The sequence below is a fragment of the Malus sylvestris genome, chromosome 15, assembly GCF_916048215.2.
Source record: "Malus sylvestris chromosome 15, drMalSylv7.2, whole genome shotgun sequence".
Classification (NCBI taxonomy): Eukaryota; Viridiplantae; Streptophyta; class Magnoliopsida; order Rosales; family Rosaceae; genus Malus; species Malus sylvestris.
In genome coordinates, this window is record NC_062274.1 from 6785886 (window position 1) to 6804304 (window position 18419).

The 18419-nt window shown below is 38.0% G+C and overlaps 3 protein-coding genes across 3 annotated transcripts; all 3 read left to right on the top strand.

The window, feature by feature from the left end:
* Nucleotides 1–1241: 1241 nt before the first annotated feature.
* LOC126603837 (uncharacterized) lies at nt 1242–7159 on the top strand. The gene is made up of 12 exons (XM_050270826.1): nt 1242–1520; nt 1789–1916; nt 2023–2085; nt 2354–2475; nt 2558–2673; nt 2784–3591; nt 3856–4587; nt 5206–5427; nt 5512–5607; nt 5694–5888; nt 6005–6118; nt 6619–7159. The coding sequence occupies exons 1-12, from the start codon at nt 1411–1413 to the stop codon at nt 6877–6879; spliced, it is 2967 nt and encodes a 988-aa protein (XP_050126783.1). The 5' UTR covers nt 1242–1410; the 3' UTR covers nt 6880–7159.
* A 1782-nt stretch (nt 7160–8941) lies between these two features.
* On the top strand, nt 8942–10229 carry LOC126605849 (U-box domain-containing protein 26). Its single transcript, XM_050273307.1, is given in 3 exon segments — nt 8942–9191; nt 9265–9295; nt 9298–10229. Coding segments are annotated over 3 exon segments (918 nt in total). The 5' UTR covers nt 8942–9090; the 3' UTR covers nt 10084–10229.
* Nucleotides 10230–10925: 696 nt separating this feature from the next.
* LOC126601846 (L-gulonolactone oxidase 3-like) lies at nt 10926–14500 on the top strand. The gene is made up of 3 exons (XM_050268616.1): nt 10926–11759; nt 12629–12884; nt 13557–14500. Exons 1-3 carry the CDS (start codon nt 11076–11078, stop codon nt 14396–14398), a joined length of 1782 nt encoding a protein of 593 aa, XP_050124573.1. The 5' UTR covers nt 10926–11075; the 3' UTR covers nt 14399–14500.
* The last annotated feature ends 3919 nt before the right edge of the window (nt 14501–18419 follow it).

Below are 18419 nucleotides of genomic sequence, written 5' to 3' on the forward strand. Positions count from 1 at the left end.
TCTTGTTTTTTATTTTGATTTATTTGATCGTACAATTAGAAATAGCGAAAAGTGCAAGGAGAGAAAACCGAGAGTACAAGTTTTAATACATAATGAAACAAATTTCATTAAGTGGCTGAAATTAAGAAGGCCTCAAGCCATCAACAACATTCATCACACTTCTTGCCTTTACTTTGATTTGGGAAATCTTACATTCAAAGAAAGGCTTTGAAGCCAAGAAAATGGCAACAACATGATACAATAGTTTGTAGACAATTAAAACAAAACCTAGTTCAAAATTGTGCTTCACAACCGTTTCGATGTAGGAAGAAAAACACAAGAAAATGTTGTACATGTCGTCTATGAGAAACAAAACAAGGCCAATGGCGAATGCAAGCAAGAGACTAGTCAACACGACGGAAATAACAAGAAGAAGAACGCATGCGATGAATGCGGCGTGGAGAAATGCAAGTAGGAAGAGGTCGAGATTCAGTTCCATCGGAGGGTACAATTGAAAATAGCGAGAGAGAAAGTTGGGGATGTTATAAAGGAAAAAGGTGGAGCTTGAAGAAGGAAAGAGATGAAGTGACTTGCACTCATTCTATTGAATGGCAACGAAGTCATATTTTTTTAAGTTATTTGGAGTTCATAGCAAGTCATTCCGTTTTGTGCAATTTGGCCAACCTTCCCTACTTCAACAAGTAAAATTTTCTCTTGTTAAAAAAAACATAATGCGAAGGAAATTTGGTATCTCTTACAATCACACATAATCATTCCCACCTGTGACTAGGGGAAATAGCGTTTGATTTAAAAACTAGGAAAACGCTGTGGGAAAACCCTCGACCAATTTTTTGAATGATCGTATGAAACTGTTGAAGTGTTTGAACATTTTAAAACGGTTAACTAATCCAGAAACAAACGAAAACAGTAGATTGAACTCTAAAAATTCATGAAAATACCATCTAAACGATGAATTGCCTTTCCTTTCTTCTTCTACAATACCATCTAAATGAAATGTTAAATTAAAAAGAAAAAAAATGTTAAATTAAGAAATATCTGATTTGTAAAATAAAATCAGAAAACAATGTTTAAACCATTTGATTTGCATCAAAGGCAAAGTCCAACCCAATTTGGGCAGAGCATGTCCCAGGCATAAACCCAAACTCGACCCAATCGTAAAATTTTTCAGCCCGCTAGGACTTAGCCCAAACATAAGGGTATTTATGTCATTTCGTATCCTACTCTCCGAAAAGCCGGCTCAATTCGCACTAGTGTGAAATTCTCTCTTCCCCTTGCTCACTTCGAAGTTCCTACTTCCCCTACAAACTGAAAAGCTTCATCGTAGTCTCAGATCCATCGCTCATTCTCTCACCACCACCGATTGAGGAGGGAGAGAGAGAGAGAGAGAGAGAGGAGAGATTTTCAGTCGCCATGGGCGCGGCGAGCATGGCGATTCGAGGTTTCCTGCTTCTACTGCTGTTCTTATCAGCTGCACATCTCAGTCTTTCGCTTTACGAAGATCAAGTCGGTCTCATGGATTGGTAAATTTCAATAGCATACCCTCTCCGTTTGATGACTAAGAAATTATCGGAATATGATTAAGATTTGAAATTCGATTGAAATCGCTTCACTTGATTTCTCTGAATCCAAACGGAAGTTAATTTCTGTAGAATTTGATCTTATATGCGTCGAATTGAATCGTAACCAAACTGTTAGTCGTAAGTTTGAATTTTTGTTTTTTGTTTTTGCATTGATTTTTTACTCTGCGGGACTTTGAATTGATTTTTGTAAGTTTCTGTTTTGTTGTAGGCACCAGCAGTATATAGGGAAAGTGAAGGAAGCAGTGTTCCATACTCCGAAAAGCGGGAGGAGGCGGGTTGTGGTGTCCACTGAGGAGAATGTAATAGCATCGCTTGATCTCCGGCACGGGGGGATAAGTAAGTTCCTCACTATTTGAGATGTAATAATCATATATGGATATTTTTTTGTAGCCTCGGCTCAAACCTTGAACCGAATGTTAACCGGTGCTTTTGTTTTGTGCAGTTTGGAGACGTGTTCTTGGGAGCAATGATGTTATAGGCGGAATCGACATAGCGTTGGGAAAATGTAATTGTTATGCGTGCATTCATCCTTTTTTGGTTAAATTTTTTCATTTGCCTCTACACTATATGATTACGTGAACTTTGTGGTTGAAAGACTCATTTGTCGGGAATAAACAAATTTCATATTATCACGTTAGCGAATTGGCTATAGAAAAAAGGGGGTTGAAGTGTGCCACATTATTTTTTCTCTATTAGGAATCCATTATTAAATGCTTCAGCAATGAACGTATATTGTTGATCCAAAGGTTGAGCATTCTATGTTGTTTTTTCAGATGTCGTCACCCTTTCATCAGACGGAAGTATTTTAAGAGCATGGAACCTTCCTGATGGTCAGATGGTTTGGGAATCCTTTTTAGAGGGCTCAGGATCCTCAAAATCTTTATTAAGTGTCCCGGTTAGTAAACAACATTTACACTCACTCTTCCAAAGCTTCATTTATGCTACACAATTCAATCCTACATTTAATGTTCGTGCAGACAAGTTTGAAAATTGACAAGGAAAATTTGATCCTTGTTTTCGGTAAAGGGTCTCTACATGCTATTTCTAGCATTGATGGCGAGGTTCTTTGGGAAAAGGATTTTGCAGTTGAAAGGTACTTTGACTTAGAATTTTGTGATTAATAATCATTTGTAATACAATTCTTTTTTTGTATTTAGTAAATATTGCTATTTCACTAATATTTTGTTTTTTCCATGTTTTCAGTGTAGAGGTTCAACAGATTGTTCAGCCTATTGGCGGTGATTTAGCTTATGTACTGGGATTTGTTGGTTTTTCCCACTTTGATGCGTATCAGATCAATGCAAGGACCGGAGAGTTGCTGAAGCACAACAGTGCACCCTTTTCGGGTGGCTTTTCAGGGGAAGCACTGCTTGTTTCTAATGAAATTCTTCTGACATTGGATTCCACGGGGTCAAAGCTGGTAATTGTAAGTTTTCAGGATGGAGAAATTAACTATCAACAGACACCTATATCTGATATTTTTGGGGATTCTCTTGGAACACCAGTGCTGTTACCTTCAAAACTTCCAGGATTGTTTTCTGTAAAACTTAATGGGGCTGTCATATTCATAAGAGTGACTGGTGAAGGAAAGTTGGAGGTGCTGGATAAAGTAAATAATGTGGCAGCTATCAGTGGTGCAATCTCAATTTCAGATGGGCAACAGGCTTTTGGACTAGTTCAACATGGAAATGGTAAGATCCATCTTACAGTAAAGCCTACTATTGACTTGAGTGCTGATCTGCTCAAAGAAAGTATCGATATGAACAATCAGAGGGGGGTTGTTCATAAGGTTTTCATAAACAATTATATCCGGACAGACAGGTCTAATGGGTTTAGGGCCTTAATCGTCATGGAGGATGATTCACTTCTGTTGTTACAACAAGGTGCAGTTGTATGGAGTAGGGAGGATGGGCTTGCCTCAATTATTGATGTAGTGATGTCAGAACTACCTGTGGAAAAGGTAGGCGTCTCAGTTGTGAAAGTGGAGCAGAACCTCTTCGATTGGCTTAAGGTATGAATTGTGATATGGTTTAATGGAGTCGGAGACTTATAAGCAAGGCTAAAAGGTGTTGACTTTCTGCATGTTAACTGCATATGGGATCACACTTTGTAGAATTGCATAGCAGTGTGGTTTCATATGCAGTGTGTATACATATGCTCTTTTGTTAGTTTGTATACTGTGGTAGTCATTTTGGACCAGGGTTTTTTAGTTAACATGTCTGCTTGACTGTTCTTTTTCTTATTCTTTTTTCATTGATTTTGTGTTATTTTGAAGGGACACATACTGAAGCTTAAGGGAACCTTAATGCTTGCAAGTGCTGCAGATGTTGCAGCTATACAAGAGATGAGGCTAAAAAGCTTTGAAAAGAGCAAACTGACCCGTGACCATAATGGTTTCCGGAAGCTTCTCATAGTACTGACGAGAGCAGGAAAACTTTTTGCCTTGCACACCGGATATGGGCAAGTTGTCTGGTCTCTCTTAGTGCCTACTCTGCGTAAGTCTGAAACCTGCAAGTACCCGACTGGGTTGAATATTTATCAGTGGCAGGTACCCCATCATCATGCAATGGATGAAAATCCATCTGTGCTCATAGTAGGCCGATGTGGGCAAAGCTCTGAGGCACCAGGTGTTCTTTCTATTGTTGACGCATACACGGGCAAGGAAATTAACTCAATGGCTGCAGTTCATTCTATTGTGCAAGTTATACCACTGCCATTTACTGATTCGACAGAACAGCGTCTTCATCTACTAATAGATGCAAACCAGCGTGGGCATTTATACCCAAGAACATCTGAGGCTATTGACATTTTTCAACGGGAGTTCACAAACATATACTGGTACTCGGTTGAAGCTGATAATGGCATTATCAAAGGACATGCTTTGAAGGGCAATTGCAACCAGGAAGCCGTAGATAGCTACTGCTTTGAGTCCAAGGATATATGGTCGATTGTATTCCCATCTGACTCAGAAAAAATCATTGCAACTGTGACTAGAAAATTGAGTGAGGTATGATTGTGTCTTGCTGTCACATACTATATAGGTGTAACCCTGTAAGCGAACATACTGTTCTTGAAAATTTTGCATTTTTTCCTTTAATTGTATCCATTATATTTTTTAATTTCTTCACTTTGTTTATTTTTTTATATTATTGGTTCTCTGTATTTTTTGTTATTTCATCTTGTAGATCATTCCCTATTCACTTTGTCATGTAGATTCTATCATCCACAGTCAACCTTTTAACAAACTTTGGTCTTACTAGTCCTCTTGGCATGGCCAGTTTTATTGGAAAGAGGATTCTTGTGGTTTGATTTACTACCCCCTTATATGCTCTGTAGTGTGTTTGGTCAGAAAGGAATAGTAGGTTTCTTGAGGAGTGTGGTACTGTACTCATGACCTTAACACAAACTATTTTTTTAGATTGTTATGAGCTTAAGACAAAAAAAAAAAAAAAAAAGATAAATAAATAAAATAAAATATTGCTATTTCATTCGCTCATTGCTTGCGCATTTGAATTTGTTTCTTCACATTTTACTTCTCGAAAAAGGAGAAATTTGGTCTTTCAGTCTTTGGATATTCTTTCCTGTTTTATATTTTTGTAACAAAGGCTAGTGATTCTCCGTCCAGGTGGTTCATACTCAAGCAAAGGTTATTGCAGACTCAGAGGTGATGTATAAATACATATCTAAAAATCTACTCTTTGTGGCAACCGTTGCACCAAAAGGCAGTGGTGAAATTGGAACAGCTACCCCAGAGGAGTCCTGGTTGACTGTATATCTTATTGACACTGTAACTGGTCGTATATTGCACCGGATGACCCATCACGGTTCACAGGGACCTGTCCATGCTGTAAGCTTTCCTTCTGCTTTGTTTATGGTTGTGTAATTGAGAATTTGAGAGACAATTCTCTTAACAAGTTTCTACATCTTGCAGGTTTTCAGTGAGAATTGGGTTGTTTACCACTACTTCAATCTTAGAGCACACAGATATGAAATGTCAGTCATTGAGATATATGATCAGTCCCGAGCGGTATGGTTAAAAACTTAACTTTTTATGTATAATTTGTCCAGTGGTTGCCATTAAATATACAATCTGAATCAAAATGCAATTCACAGGATAACAAGGATGTTTTGAAGCTTGTTCTTGGGAAGCATAATCTTACTTCACCTATTTCATCATATTCTCGACCAGAGGTTGTGACAAAATCACAGTCTTACTATTTCACGTATTCTGTTAAAGCAATAGATGTAACCTTAACAGCAAAGGGTATAACTTCGAAGCAGCTTCTTATTGGTACAATTAATGATCAGGTAGGGTACTACCTTTGAGGATCCTGAGATATTATTTTGTTTTGTTCTTTGGGACTCTATTCCTCGTATTACACTTGCTTTTATATCTCCCTTTAACGAGGGTAAACACTTCGTAGGTTTTGGCACTTGACAAGCGTTTTCTGGATCCCCGTCGGTCACTCAATCCCACACAAGCGGAGAAAGAGGAAGGCATTATTCCTCTAACTGATGCATTGCCAATAATTCCTCAGGTATGCTAGTAGTATGTACTATCATCATTATGAGAGCATATCTTGCAAAGCAATTCTTAATATTTCCTTGATCCTCTTAATTCTCAGCATTATTGACCTTAAATATTTTACTGTATGATTAATTTTACAAAAATCTGAAACGCTATCAGTTTAGTTGTTGGACTTTAACGTGGGAGGTTTAAAGAAACGGTATACAAGATATGCTTGTTTGGGTTCATATTTCCTATGCTATCGTATATCTTATTTCAGAGTCCAGTTTTCAAAGAAGCAACTTTCTTGTATGTAAAGTTTTGTATAACTTCTGAGTGGTATTTGGATATTGATCCTTCACTTAGCAGGGAGATAGATAATTATTACTTTCAGTATTTAACAATAACATTGAGATAGCTCGATTTCTGAAAACCTGCATTGGAATTTTGTTGTAGCTCTAATTTTTTAAGCACCTCTTTCTTTTTGCTAATATTTGGTCTGAATGTCTTGTACAAATCTTGTACCTGCAGTCCTATGTGACACATAACCTCAAAGTGGAAGGACTTCGAGGCATCGTGACAGTGCCTGCCAAGCTGGAATCAACAACTCTTGCCTTTACATACGGAGTGGATCTGTTTTTCACTCAACTCGCTCCCTCGAGGACCTATGATTCGCTCACAGATGATTTCAGCTACGCGTTGCTTCTCATCACCATAGTTGCACTCATAGCAGCAATCTTTGTCACATGGATTTGGTCGGAGAAGAAAGAACTAAAAGAGAAGTGGAGGTAACCTGTCTTCTGGGTATTTCGATCTGACCTTTTTGCGTTTTTTTTCCCCTTTTAACTTAAATTAGGAGGTTTACTCCCAAGTCGTAATTTTAGCATGCCTAGCCTAGCTTTAGAGGCATTTTATGTTGTAAAAAATCCATATTATTTTTTTGTATCGACATTCGACAATCTAGATTGTGTCTTGATGTTGTACATTTCAAGTGCAAGAAAATAGTGAACTCTTTCACGCCGTTTAGATTCTCTAAATAAGTAGAAATGCATCGTCGTGTTATTTGGTTTGAGGTTTCCATTCTTCTTCTAGAGACTTACATGGCCCGGTTACTCTGTCACGGTATCGTCTCGTGCCAATGGAATACAGACAGGTTTTATCAATATGTTCTTGTTTCATTAGCACGGGATGCCAGATAATGGTATACCTGTGCTATATAATAAGTTGTTCCCGTTCTTCCGACCCTGAAGTAATCAATGTTCATGAAATAATGAGATTCCCCCCATTTGGTCAAATTTGTGCTTTATGAACTGGCATAGCATAGCCTGTCCATAATTGAACTGCAGAGTCTGCTGCACTGGTCCTATAAAAATTGTTCGCTCTCAGTCAAATGTCGGAGATTTCTCCGTACTTGTTGTGCAAAATGTGTTATCGCCGGTAAAAAGAAACTTAATGCAGTAAGGGAGCAATTTCTACGCGTTATTCTTCACGGTCTGCAATCCCTTTTCGAAGTATAGCACTTAATTCCTCTTTGATTTGTTCAATGACGAAAAAATGGGTGTGCAAGAGGTGAAAAATGGCATGCCAAAATAAACTGCACTTTTCTTTCTAGATCGTCAATTTACTTCAATTTTTGAAGGATTTTTACTAAGATTGTTCTTGAAATTGGCATAATTTTTTACTTTGATCTCTAAGATTTAATATCAATATAATTGGTTCTTAAGTTTGCCCATTGTCCATCATTTTGGTCATTATGTAGAAAATCTTCGTTAAATAATGGTAAAAAAAATAAAAATACTCTCATTTTTTTGTCCAATTATTTTGGCCTAAGTATTTATTAAATTGAGAGGAGTATTTTTATAAATTTAGTCCTTAGTTAATAGCATTAAGCTTTTCCATTATAAATTGATTTGAAATATTTGTAAGCTTTTTAGTTAAAATGGTTCATGAGATTTGCATAACTCCTCATTTTGGTCACTGAGATTTGAAATTAATAGAAGTGGCCCCTGAAATTGTCCACCATCAATCATTTTGGTACTTTGATGAAAAATTATGTTAAGTAAGGATCAAAATGACAAAAATACCCTCAATTTAATAAATAATAGGGCAAAATGATTTGATAAAATTTGAGGGTATTTTTGTCATTATATTCTTATTCAATGGAGATATTTCAGAGAATGATCAAAATGATTGATGGTTGACAAAGTCATAGACCAATTTTATCGATTTCAAATCTTAGAGATCAAAGTAAGGAGTTATACAAATCTCCGAGACCATTTTGATTAAAAAAACCATATTTGTATAAGACATTTGATTTAGTACATGTTTGGCACCGTATGTGAAGTAGGTTGAAAGTGCATGTCAGATACTAATCTACGAAACACTTCAAGGTGACATTTCAAGAAAAATAAAAATAAAATATTCGGGGGTATTCACACTTGTTTTTTTTTTTTTTTTTACTAATTTTCTTGTCCGTCTCTTTTATTTAATAAAAAAATTAAGAAAATCAAAGTGTCAGAAGAAAAGAATATTCTTCGGATCTCTTTCATCTAATTTATATAAGTTAGAAATCTGAATTTTTAAAATTTGATCTAACGATTAAAGTTATTATAATTTTTAATATAGCTCTCTGTTTGTAATTATTAGATCAAATTTCAAGACCCGAATTTATGGATCATGAGGCTTAAGTGGAAGGGATCCGGATCCCCATTCCGTGAAAAAATTACCACCCATGTAAAATGTAACCAGAAGAAAATGGCACGTCATGTTATTTTTTAAATTTGTGTTATTATTATTTTCCTCAAAGTGGAAACTGACACGGTACTGGAACCTCTATATATAGACCAGGACGACACTTCCCCACAATCACATGGCCACATCCTTGCAACTTTCACCATCTTCCTCTGCTCTCTCTGCTCTGTCTCCTCTGCTCTATCTCTATCTCTCTCTCTCTCTCTCTGTCTCTCTCTCTCTCATCGGCAACAGAGTTAGACTCTAGCACCCATGAAAACTCAGCACCCAAAGCTCAAAACCCATCTCTTCTCCTGCGGCTTCTTCCGCCACTGCACCCGCACCGTCCTCAGCCCCACAACCCCTCACCCTCCGCCGCTCCCTTTCTCCTCCTCCGACCCACTGCCACCTTCACTCGCATTAGATTCATCACCTCCTACTCCTCAGCCGCCCGACCCGTCAACCCACCACCACTACCCCTCCAAACCCGACTCCGCCTCCTCTTCCTCCTCCACTTCCCAAAGCTTCACCCAGTGGAAATTCGATCTCCCGGACTCCCCCATCCTCCCTTACTCACAACCCGAACCCGACAGAAAGCCCGAACCCACATCAAAACCGCCGCCGCCTCCGCCGCAACCCATTTCCTCCACTAACCTCCAGGAGCTCTTCCATGCAGCGGAGCTCCAGCTCAGCATCGGGTCATACCCGGAGCAGATCGCGGCGCTTCACCTTTTAGAACGCTCACTTGTTCCTTACCCGCCACCAGACCCGGTTTGCCCTCCCGAATTAATGCGCGGGGTAGTAAGAAATTTAAAAAACAAGGCGGCGGCAAAACCGGCAACGAAAATTTTGTTGGCGCTTTGTCTGGCGGAGGGAAACCGTCACGTGGCGGTGGAGTCCGGGGCGGCTGCGGCGGTGGTGGAGACGGCATTGGAGTTGGAGGCTGCTTCGGCGGAGCGGTCCCTTGCGGCGTTGGAGCTGATGTGTACTGTGGCGGAGGGGGCGGCGGCGGTGAGGGCGCATGCAATGGCGGTGCCGGTTATGGTGATGATAATGGGAAGGACGTCAGCACGGGGGAAGGAGTATGCGATTGGTGTGCTGGCCGTGATATATGGTGGTGGGGACGATGAACAGGCGGCGGAGGCTGTGGCGGCGGCACCGCCGGAGGAGGTGGCGCGTGCGGTGGAGCTGGCTTTGCAAGGGGATTGTAGTGGTAGAGGGAGGAGGAAAGGGGCCCAGCTACTGAAGGTGCTTCAAGAGAACTAATGTGGTCTTTGTTTGTTTGGTACTTGGTAGAGGATCAACAAATGTAGTAATGCTTCGTAATGTATTATTGTTCGTGTTTTAGTAAGTTGGTATTCCAATAAACTACTCTTATCTACAGAAATGGTAATTCGAATTTTACTATGAAAGACCGGATACATTACCCTAATCAATTTGATATTAAACTTGGACTAGTTTTATAATTACCATAGTTTTAGTTTTTATTTTTCATTTTTGTGCCACATATATAGAGATGAAAAAGCGTGAGGAAATGTTGATGGAAAAAATTGGGTATGAATAACACACACAATGATAATTGAAAATAATTCATTTTCAGTTTCAAAATTTTGTTTCCACGCATGATAGCGCTGTTCACATAACAATTTTTACTTCTCACGTCATCCCTCAATTTTTAGCTGTCGAATTGAATGAATTGAAAAAGATCAAGCGTAAAAAATTAACAAGAATGTGTGAAAGATAATATGTGTATGAATAATATTATTCATTCACGTAATCTCCTACGGCTACGGTTCTCACTCCTCTATCACCACCGCCTCTCATCAGTCCTCTCTTCTCTTTGATATACATTCCATTTGGCGATAGTGCAAAAACGCAAAATTAAAATTAAAATAATTATCAAACGGTGCGCTTGCGAATGGTCCAATATTTCCATGACAACTGGCCTAACTCCAAAATTATTTTCTTTTTGTATTGAAATCAAACACGGGCAACAAATAGCATCTTACCCCATCAACAGAAAAGATATTTAATTCCATTATTTGGCTCAATATCCAAAAAGGGCCATACCGACTTGGTATATACATATAATTAAGTAGACAATTCGTAACGTAAAATTCAAGTAATTAATTCCGAATACTCATTTCCCTTCAAAGCATTGCCTTCCTTGTCCCTTATCCCCACTCCCTCCCCTTTGAAAACCTCCTTCAAACTTTGTACAAAAAGAAAAAGAGATCCCTAAATTAATTTGAATAGTTATGCACAGCTTCTGGTGGCTCCTTGGTGTTCTTCACCATGTCATTTGGGTTGCAACCATGCTACTTACAGTCCAAGCCATGCCGCCACCGCCCCCAATTCGCTGCGACGCATCAACCGGCTGCAACCTCTCCAACTCCTACGGTATATGGGGTGATAGGAAAGATTGTCACGCCCCATCCGCGGCATACCCACAAACCGAAGAGGACCTCCGCCTCGCCGTGGCTTTCGCAAGCAAAAACAAGGTCAAGATCAAAGTGGTGAGCAAATTTTCACATACCATACCAAAGTTGGCATGTCCCGACATGAGTTTTGGAGACGCAATGCTAATAAGCACGGCCAATGTCAATTCCACGATTGAAATCGATGCGGCGAATTTAGCTGTCACGGTTGATGCCGGCGTAGGGCTACGACAGTTGATCGACAAAGTAGAGGAAGCTGGGCTGAGCTTGGTGGCTGCGCCGTATTGGGAGGGTGTGAGTGTAGGAGGGCTTATAAGCACGGGAGCACATGGAAGCTCGTGGTGGGGAAGAGGAGGAGCAGTGCATGATCATGTTATTGGTCTTAATCTTGTTGTTCCAGCAAACCGATCAGAAGGGTATGCGAAAATTCTCAGATTAGATTCAAAAGATGAAATCTTTAAAGCTGCAAAAGTTTCATTGGGGTTGTTGGGTATCATCTCCAAGGTTGGTAAACAGTCCTGGTTTCTTATATTCATGGTCAATCATATTAAGGGTTGGTTTGGTATTGCTGTGCTTTGAAAAAAAGCTGCTGTGAGAATAAGATGTTGTGCTGTGAGAATAAGCGGCTGTGAAATAAATCAGCAGAGTATTTGGTAAACTTTTTTGTAAAAGTGCTTTTGGAAAAAAGCAGTTTGATAGTGGGTATTTTCATTAAAAGAGCAATGTAGCTCCATGTGCTTTGAAAAAAAGCCAGTTTTCCAAAGCTGCAAATAGCCGTTTCAATTTTTTCCTTTGATTTCAGCTTATTTTCACAGCAGCTTCCAAAATAAGCCCTTTTTTTTTCAGTTTACCAAACACCTAAAACCCTCACAGTTTTTTTTCATAGGTGCTTTTTGTTTAAGCACCTCACTCCCAAACCACCCTTTAGAGTGGTTAACCTTACTAATTACACCCACTTTTGAATACTAATTGACATAAAAAATTCTTTTTTTGCGGTGAAAAAGTAAAGTCTAGAGTGAGCTAAAACAAAAAACAAATGGAACGCGGTTACATAATTTGAGATCTTAAAAATTAATGTTAATAACTTTGTGTTTCTAGTACTACTCATTGATAGGAAAAAAACTTCAATAAAGCAACCAAATCACGTAATTGTTAGATACTTTAAAAAAAAAATCAGACCCACGTATGTAAAGCTGTATAGTATCCACATATTGGGACCTATTTTTTTTGTAAGTATAGCCTAACTAATTACATGATTAGGCTACGCCCTATTGATCTCTATCAGTGGCTATGCAATGTTGGATAACTTTCTAATAGTTAAGTTTTATTGAATTATTGAAGTAAGATTTAATTAGAAATTGGTCAATGTACAGGTGAAGTTGAGATTGGAGGCAGCATTCAAAAGGAGTATAACCTATAACTTTACAGACGATGCTCAAATAGAGGACATATACATGGAGCATGCTAAAAAGTATGAGTTTGGAGACATAACTTGGTATCCATCTAAGCATACAGCTGCATACAGATCCGATAACAGAGTTCCTTTCACCGCAACAGGCGATGGAACATATGATTTCATAGGCTTCCAGTCCAATTCTGTTGTGGTCGCCAAGACTATAAGAGCAACAGGTAATCATGTCTTCTTTCATTCTCTATTACTTTTGTAATTTTTGGGCATATTACTTCTTCTTTTATTTGTATATAGAAGAAAAACATTAATTGTATCTCTTATGTGGGAACCCATTGCTAACAATAGATCTCACCTCCAAGGTAAATTTTAAGTACAACTGGATGCATCAATGTGCTCTCTTAATGTTATATGTATTGTGAGGAGAGAGAGAGAGTACAACCATACAAAATAATATACACCAAGTTGCATTTAAGTTTATTTTCGCCTATAAAAATATATAGGTGCATGTGATTCACATATATATCATTTTTTCTTTTCAAGTCATGGGTTTGATATATCATTTAATTTTTAGTGTCGGTATTTGTATCATGTTAAATGATTGATATAAGAAGTACCTCTGTAATAAAAAGTGTTAGCATCAGTTGCCAATATGTGCATAATGTGTTTTCATGCATATAGAGTACATGATCATCCATTACTCAAAATGCGTCATGTGCCCATTACGTGACTTGAGGCTTAATTGTGCCTCTATAAGCCCCAGTGCTTTTAAAAGAGTGGTATACATACTCGATAATCAGTTAAAATGGTACAAATATATAATTTAATTTGTTACGTTATTATATTACTCTAGACTTAAAAACTAAAAGAGGGTGTAAATTCGAAATGTGCAGAGAAAACATTGGACAACGGACGAAGCTCGGTTTTCCAATGCACACTAGCATCTACATTTTTGGGGGCCAAGAAATTAGTGGCCAATGGTTTGAAAAATAACCTAATCTTCACTGGTTACCCTGTAGTAGGCCACCAGGGAAAAATGCAAACCTCAGGTTCATGTCTGTATTCAACAGGCACAGAGAATTCCTGTGCATGGGACCCAAGAATCAACGGCCTCTTCTTTTACGAGACAACAGCAATATTTCCAGCATCAAAATTTGCAAACTTCATCAGAGACGTCAAAAAACTACGAGACCTAAAACCAGAAAACTTCTGTGGCGTGGATATTTACAATGGTTTTTTAATCCGTTTCATTAGGGTTTCCGATGCCTATCTTGGTCAACAAGAAAACTCTGTGGTCGTTGACTTTAATTACTATAGAGCCGATGATGCATGGACTCCAAGGTTCAATGAAGACGTGTGGGAAGAAGTGGAGCAACTGGCATTTTTCAAGCATGGGGCAAAGCCACACTGGGCTAAAAACAGAAACGCTGCGTTTTTGGACGTGCAGAAAAAGTACCCTAATTTTAACAAGTTTTTGGGTGTGAAAAGACTGTTGGATCCTCAAAATATATTGTCGAGTGAATGGTCGGATGAGCTTTTGTTTGGGAAAGCAGGTGCAAAGGCTGATGGGTGTGCTTTGGAGGGTCTTTGTATATGTTCTGAAGATCGGCATTGCAGCCCTGTGAAAGGGTATTTCTGTCAACCTGGACTTATTTATAAGGAGGCTAGAGTTTGTAGGTACTCATCATCCTCTGTGGAATCAGAGAGTGACAAAACTAATTTGATATTGGATTAATCATTTCGGAGTGTTAGTAACAGATCATTTTATTATTTTACAAATATTATCCACAATCTATATGAATGCAGGTAGTAAATATATATGACTTTTCATATGTAAGTTATTGATAGCATCATACTTTAGAGGAAAAACACTTCAGACTTAATATTTTAAAGAGAAAAAATTAAATTACTTTGTCACATCAAAAAAATTTCACAACTAAAAGAATCAATTAGAGTATGACAAGTAAATATGAGAGAGATTTTTTTCTCCAATTGAGCTCTTAAAGTAATTTTTATTAGGGAGCATTTTTGCTCACCACCATAAACTATGGTGTATACTCACCATACACCTAATCAATTAACACGTGTCATTTTACTTAACTCTAGTTAACTTTCACATTAAATGTTAGTTTTTCAATTTTAAAAAAAATTAACCAAGATTAAGTGAAATGACACGTGTCAATTGATTAGGTGTATGATGAGCATACACCATAGTTTATGGCAGTGAACACAAATGCTCCATTTTTATTAAGCTTAGAATTGTCAGGATGTTTGTTTTTCTAACCTACTACGAAAGTTTCGGTGGCATTTATAAAATTATTATTATTTCCATACCTTGTATCTATATGGACTGGAATGAAGGGGTGAGAGCAAGAATTGGAATACAGTTGTTGGATTTGTCTTTTTATTTTTTATTTTTTGTTCTTATATTTGTGTTTCTTTCTCTAGTTAAATTTCCATGAAATGCCTTGGTATTTTTGTGTCCAACTGTTATGGTTGGATACTTAATTCAGATTTTTCCAAATCAATCTAGAAAGTAGTGGTGAATTCCACCCTAGCTGTTTGTTTTTCAGAATTTTTTTAATACAATACATGTTTGATTAAAGGAATATAGCAACACACTTTTATTTTATGATAGAACAACACACTTTTATTTACTTAAAGATTAATTAAGATTAAAGTAATAATATCACCTTACACTATTGGCTCCTAAGTATATGCTAACAAATACACGGATCCGACAGCAAAAGGAGGATCCGATGATATTCATTCATTCATTCATACAGAAGGTACTGTACTGTGCACGCACATTGATCAGTCAACATCTCGATGTGTGCATGTCATGGCGTTCCTCTCGAAGTCTAATTTATTTGGTCTCTATCATTTCAAATCGATAAAAGTGATCCCTAAGATTGTCCACCATCCATCTGTTTGATCATTCTGTTAAAAACTCTGTTAAGTGTCCCGGAGCTCTTGGCCGGAAGTTTGGGCAATTTTCAAAACTTTGTAACTCAATCGTTTATTAACCAAATTCGACCCATAATATATCAAAATGAAGATAGGAATGTGTAGAATAAGATTATACATATTTGGAAGCCTAATGGTTGCCGGAGATGGCCTGAAAATAGCCTCAAACTTGACTGGTCCGAGCGAAAACTGGAAAACTAGCCGGAAACTAGGTAAACTTTAAACGTTCATAACTTCTTCAATACTCAACAAAATCAAGTGATTCAAAAATGAAAATCATACTTCTCGACGAGACGAAGAGAATGGTACCTTTTTAGATGGCTAAATCGCCGTGGTTTGGCCAGAAAATGGCTCGAAAGTGGCTAACTCGAGACCAAGACAGTCACTTTCGAGCCGTTTTTCGGCCAAAACACGGCTAGTTAGTAGTCAAAAAAGGTACCATTCTCTTCGTCGCGTCGAGAAATATGATTTTCATTTTTGAATCACGTGATTTCGTTGAGTATTGAAGAAGCTATAAACATTTAAAGTTTACCCAGTTTCCGGCGATTTTTCAGGTTTTCCCTCGCACCAGTCAACTTTGAGGCTATTTTCCGGCCATCACCGGCAACTATTGTGCTTCCAAATATGTATAATCTTATTATACACTTTCCTATCTTCATTTTGATATATTATGGGTCGAATTTGGTTAAGAAACGATTGAGTTATGAAGCTTTGAAAATTGCCCAAACTTTCGGCCAAGAGTTCCAGGACACTTAACGGAGTTTTTAACATAATGACCAAAATGATGGATGGTGAACAATCTCAGGCAGTGGTGGATCTAGAATTTTAAACTTGGGGGGGGGGGGTCCCAATAATAAGGGTCAAAAAATTTATAGACAAAAACAACATTGAAAATTTAAATATAATACATTTCATTAAAAAATCATATGCAAAACAATATTACAAATTATAAAATCATAATTCAAGCGTCCATTATGAGGTTTCATAAGTTACTAGGGAGTACCTAAGTTATTAATTATCTAATATGGACCACTAAATTTAAAACACTGGTCAAACAAAACTCTCCCCAAACTCCCTCTATATTTCTAACCAAACACACCATTTTTCTCTTTTACTAGTTTCCAAACATCCACTTTCTCTCTCACTAAGAACACAACTGCCATAACTCCACCAACCGCCTCCCTCCCCACTCTCCCGAAGCCATGGCAGCTCCACCCCCAAATTTCACCAACCCATGACATGACAAATCATATCCATCTTACTAACCTTATGTAGGAAATTTCACCCATAAGAAAAATTACTAAGGTGGTTGAAATAATTTGGGGAAATTTGGGCTTATGTACTGCCCCACCAGACGACAGAGAAAGGTTAGAGGAGAAGTGGGTGGCACCAATGGATGAGACCATGGCATAAGCAAGGAGGAGAGAGGCTGGAATGGTCCTTATTTTCTTTCTTCTCCATGCGCGATCATCTTCTCCAAGAAGAAGACAACCACTACAACTTGCAACCTACAACCTGCACAGACCTCATGCTCGAGTACGAGGGGTCCCCGGAAAATTTCTAGCAGCGATTTAGGATCACCGACGGGTCCTGGGACCTCCCAGGTCCCTATGTGGATCCGTCCTTGATCTCAGGGACCACTTTTATCGATTTGAAATGTTAGGGACCAAAGTGATGAGTTATGCAAATTTTATGGACCATTTTGGCTATTTAGCCTAATTTTGTATGCCAATTATATAAGCCAAAGAAGTCTGTTTCCGTTCCGTCTAATTCTAAAGCAGAAAATTATGCCAATTTGTACGAGGCATGCAACTTGCAAAGTTCTCAGCATCAAACAAAGTTGGGATCACTTGGCAAAGTTGCATGCCACATCCAGTTTTGTTAAGCGTTATCAATTAACTAATAGCTATATATACGTACCACTTAGCAAGGTGATAAACGTATTGAAGAGGCCTTTGGAACAAGTTTCCATTGGCAAAATCTGAATAACTCTATTAATTGGTAAGTATAGAGAGGTGTAGAAACTTGTGCAGTTTTTTATGGCTCTTTGGGATGATTTTGAGTCGCTTCGTAGTCCTATTTTGCGCCGCACCTCAATTCTTTCTGTTGATTATGTGCTTCATGAGTTACAAGCCAAAGAATGGAACCTAATTTCAGTATGTGACTTCAAACAACCTTCTTCGACTTGTGACTCACGACGCACAGAAGCGGGGTCTGATGCAGAATAAAACTACGAAGCAACTCAAAATCATCCTGAAGAGCCATCAAAACTGCACAATTCTCTGCTCCTCTCTACACGAGCAATACTTAGCAATAGAGTGAAGTGCCAATGCAAGATGGTCCTAAAGGCCAGTCATTATCTTTCCTACGACATATTTGAAGAATGCAGATCTAAAAAACAATAATCCCAACCAAATATGCAGCAACGGCAACCAATTTAAAGGGATAAAAAGCTATGCAAACTCCAAAGCGGTAGCAATAAGTACAAACAAACTATGCCAACTCCAAAATATATATCTTAGCAAAAAATTATAACGAACTTAATTTGCAAAAGAGTAAATTGTAGCAATGGTCCCTTAATTTTAACTCAATTGAATGAATGATCCATCAACTAAAAATTCATTACTATTGGTCTATCAACTTTAATCCAACTAGAGAAATAGTCCTTTAACTTTAACCCAATTAGAGCAATGATTTATCAACTTTAACCTAATTGTAGCAATGGTCCTTCCAACATAACTCATTTTGTCAAAATTCTAACGAAATTGACAAAAATGACCATAACAACA

Coding starts and splice junctions, on each gene's coding strand:
- LOC126603837 (XM_050270826.1), top strand. CDS start 1,411: ATGGGCGCGGCGAGCATGGCGATTCGAGGTTTCCTGCTTCTACTGCTG. Junction 2,476..2,557: donor AATCTTTATTAAGTGTCCCG/GTTAGTAAACAA, acceptor ATGTTCGTGCAG/ACAAGTTTGAAAATTGACAA. Junction 4,588..5,205: donor TGACTAGAAAATTGAGTGAG/GTATGATTGTGT, acceptor TTCTCCGTCCAG/GTGGTTCATACTCAAGCAAA.
- LOC126601846 (XM_050268616.1), top strand. CDS start 11,076: ATGCACAGCTTCTGGTGGCTCCTTGGTGTTCTTCACCATGTCATTTGG. Junction 11,760..12,628: donor TGTTGGGTATCATCTCCAAG/GTTGGTAAACAG, acceptor GTCAATGTACAG/GTGAAGTTGAGATTGGAGGC. Junction 12,885..13,556: donor CAAGACTATAAGAGCAACAG/GTAATCATGTCT, acceptor CGAAATGTGCAG/AGAAAACATTGGACAACGGA.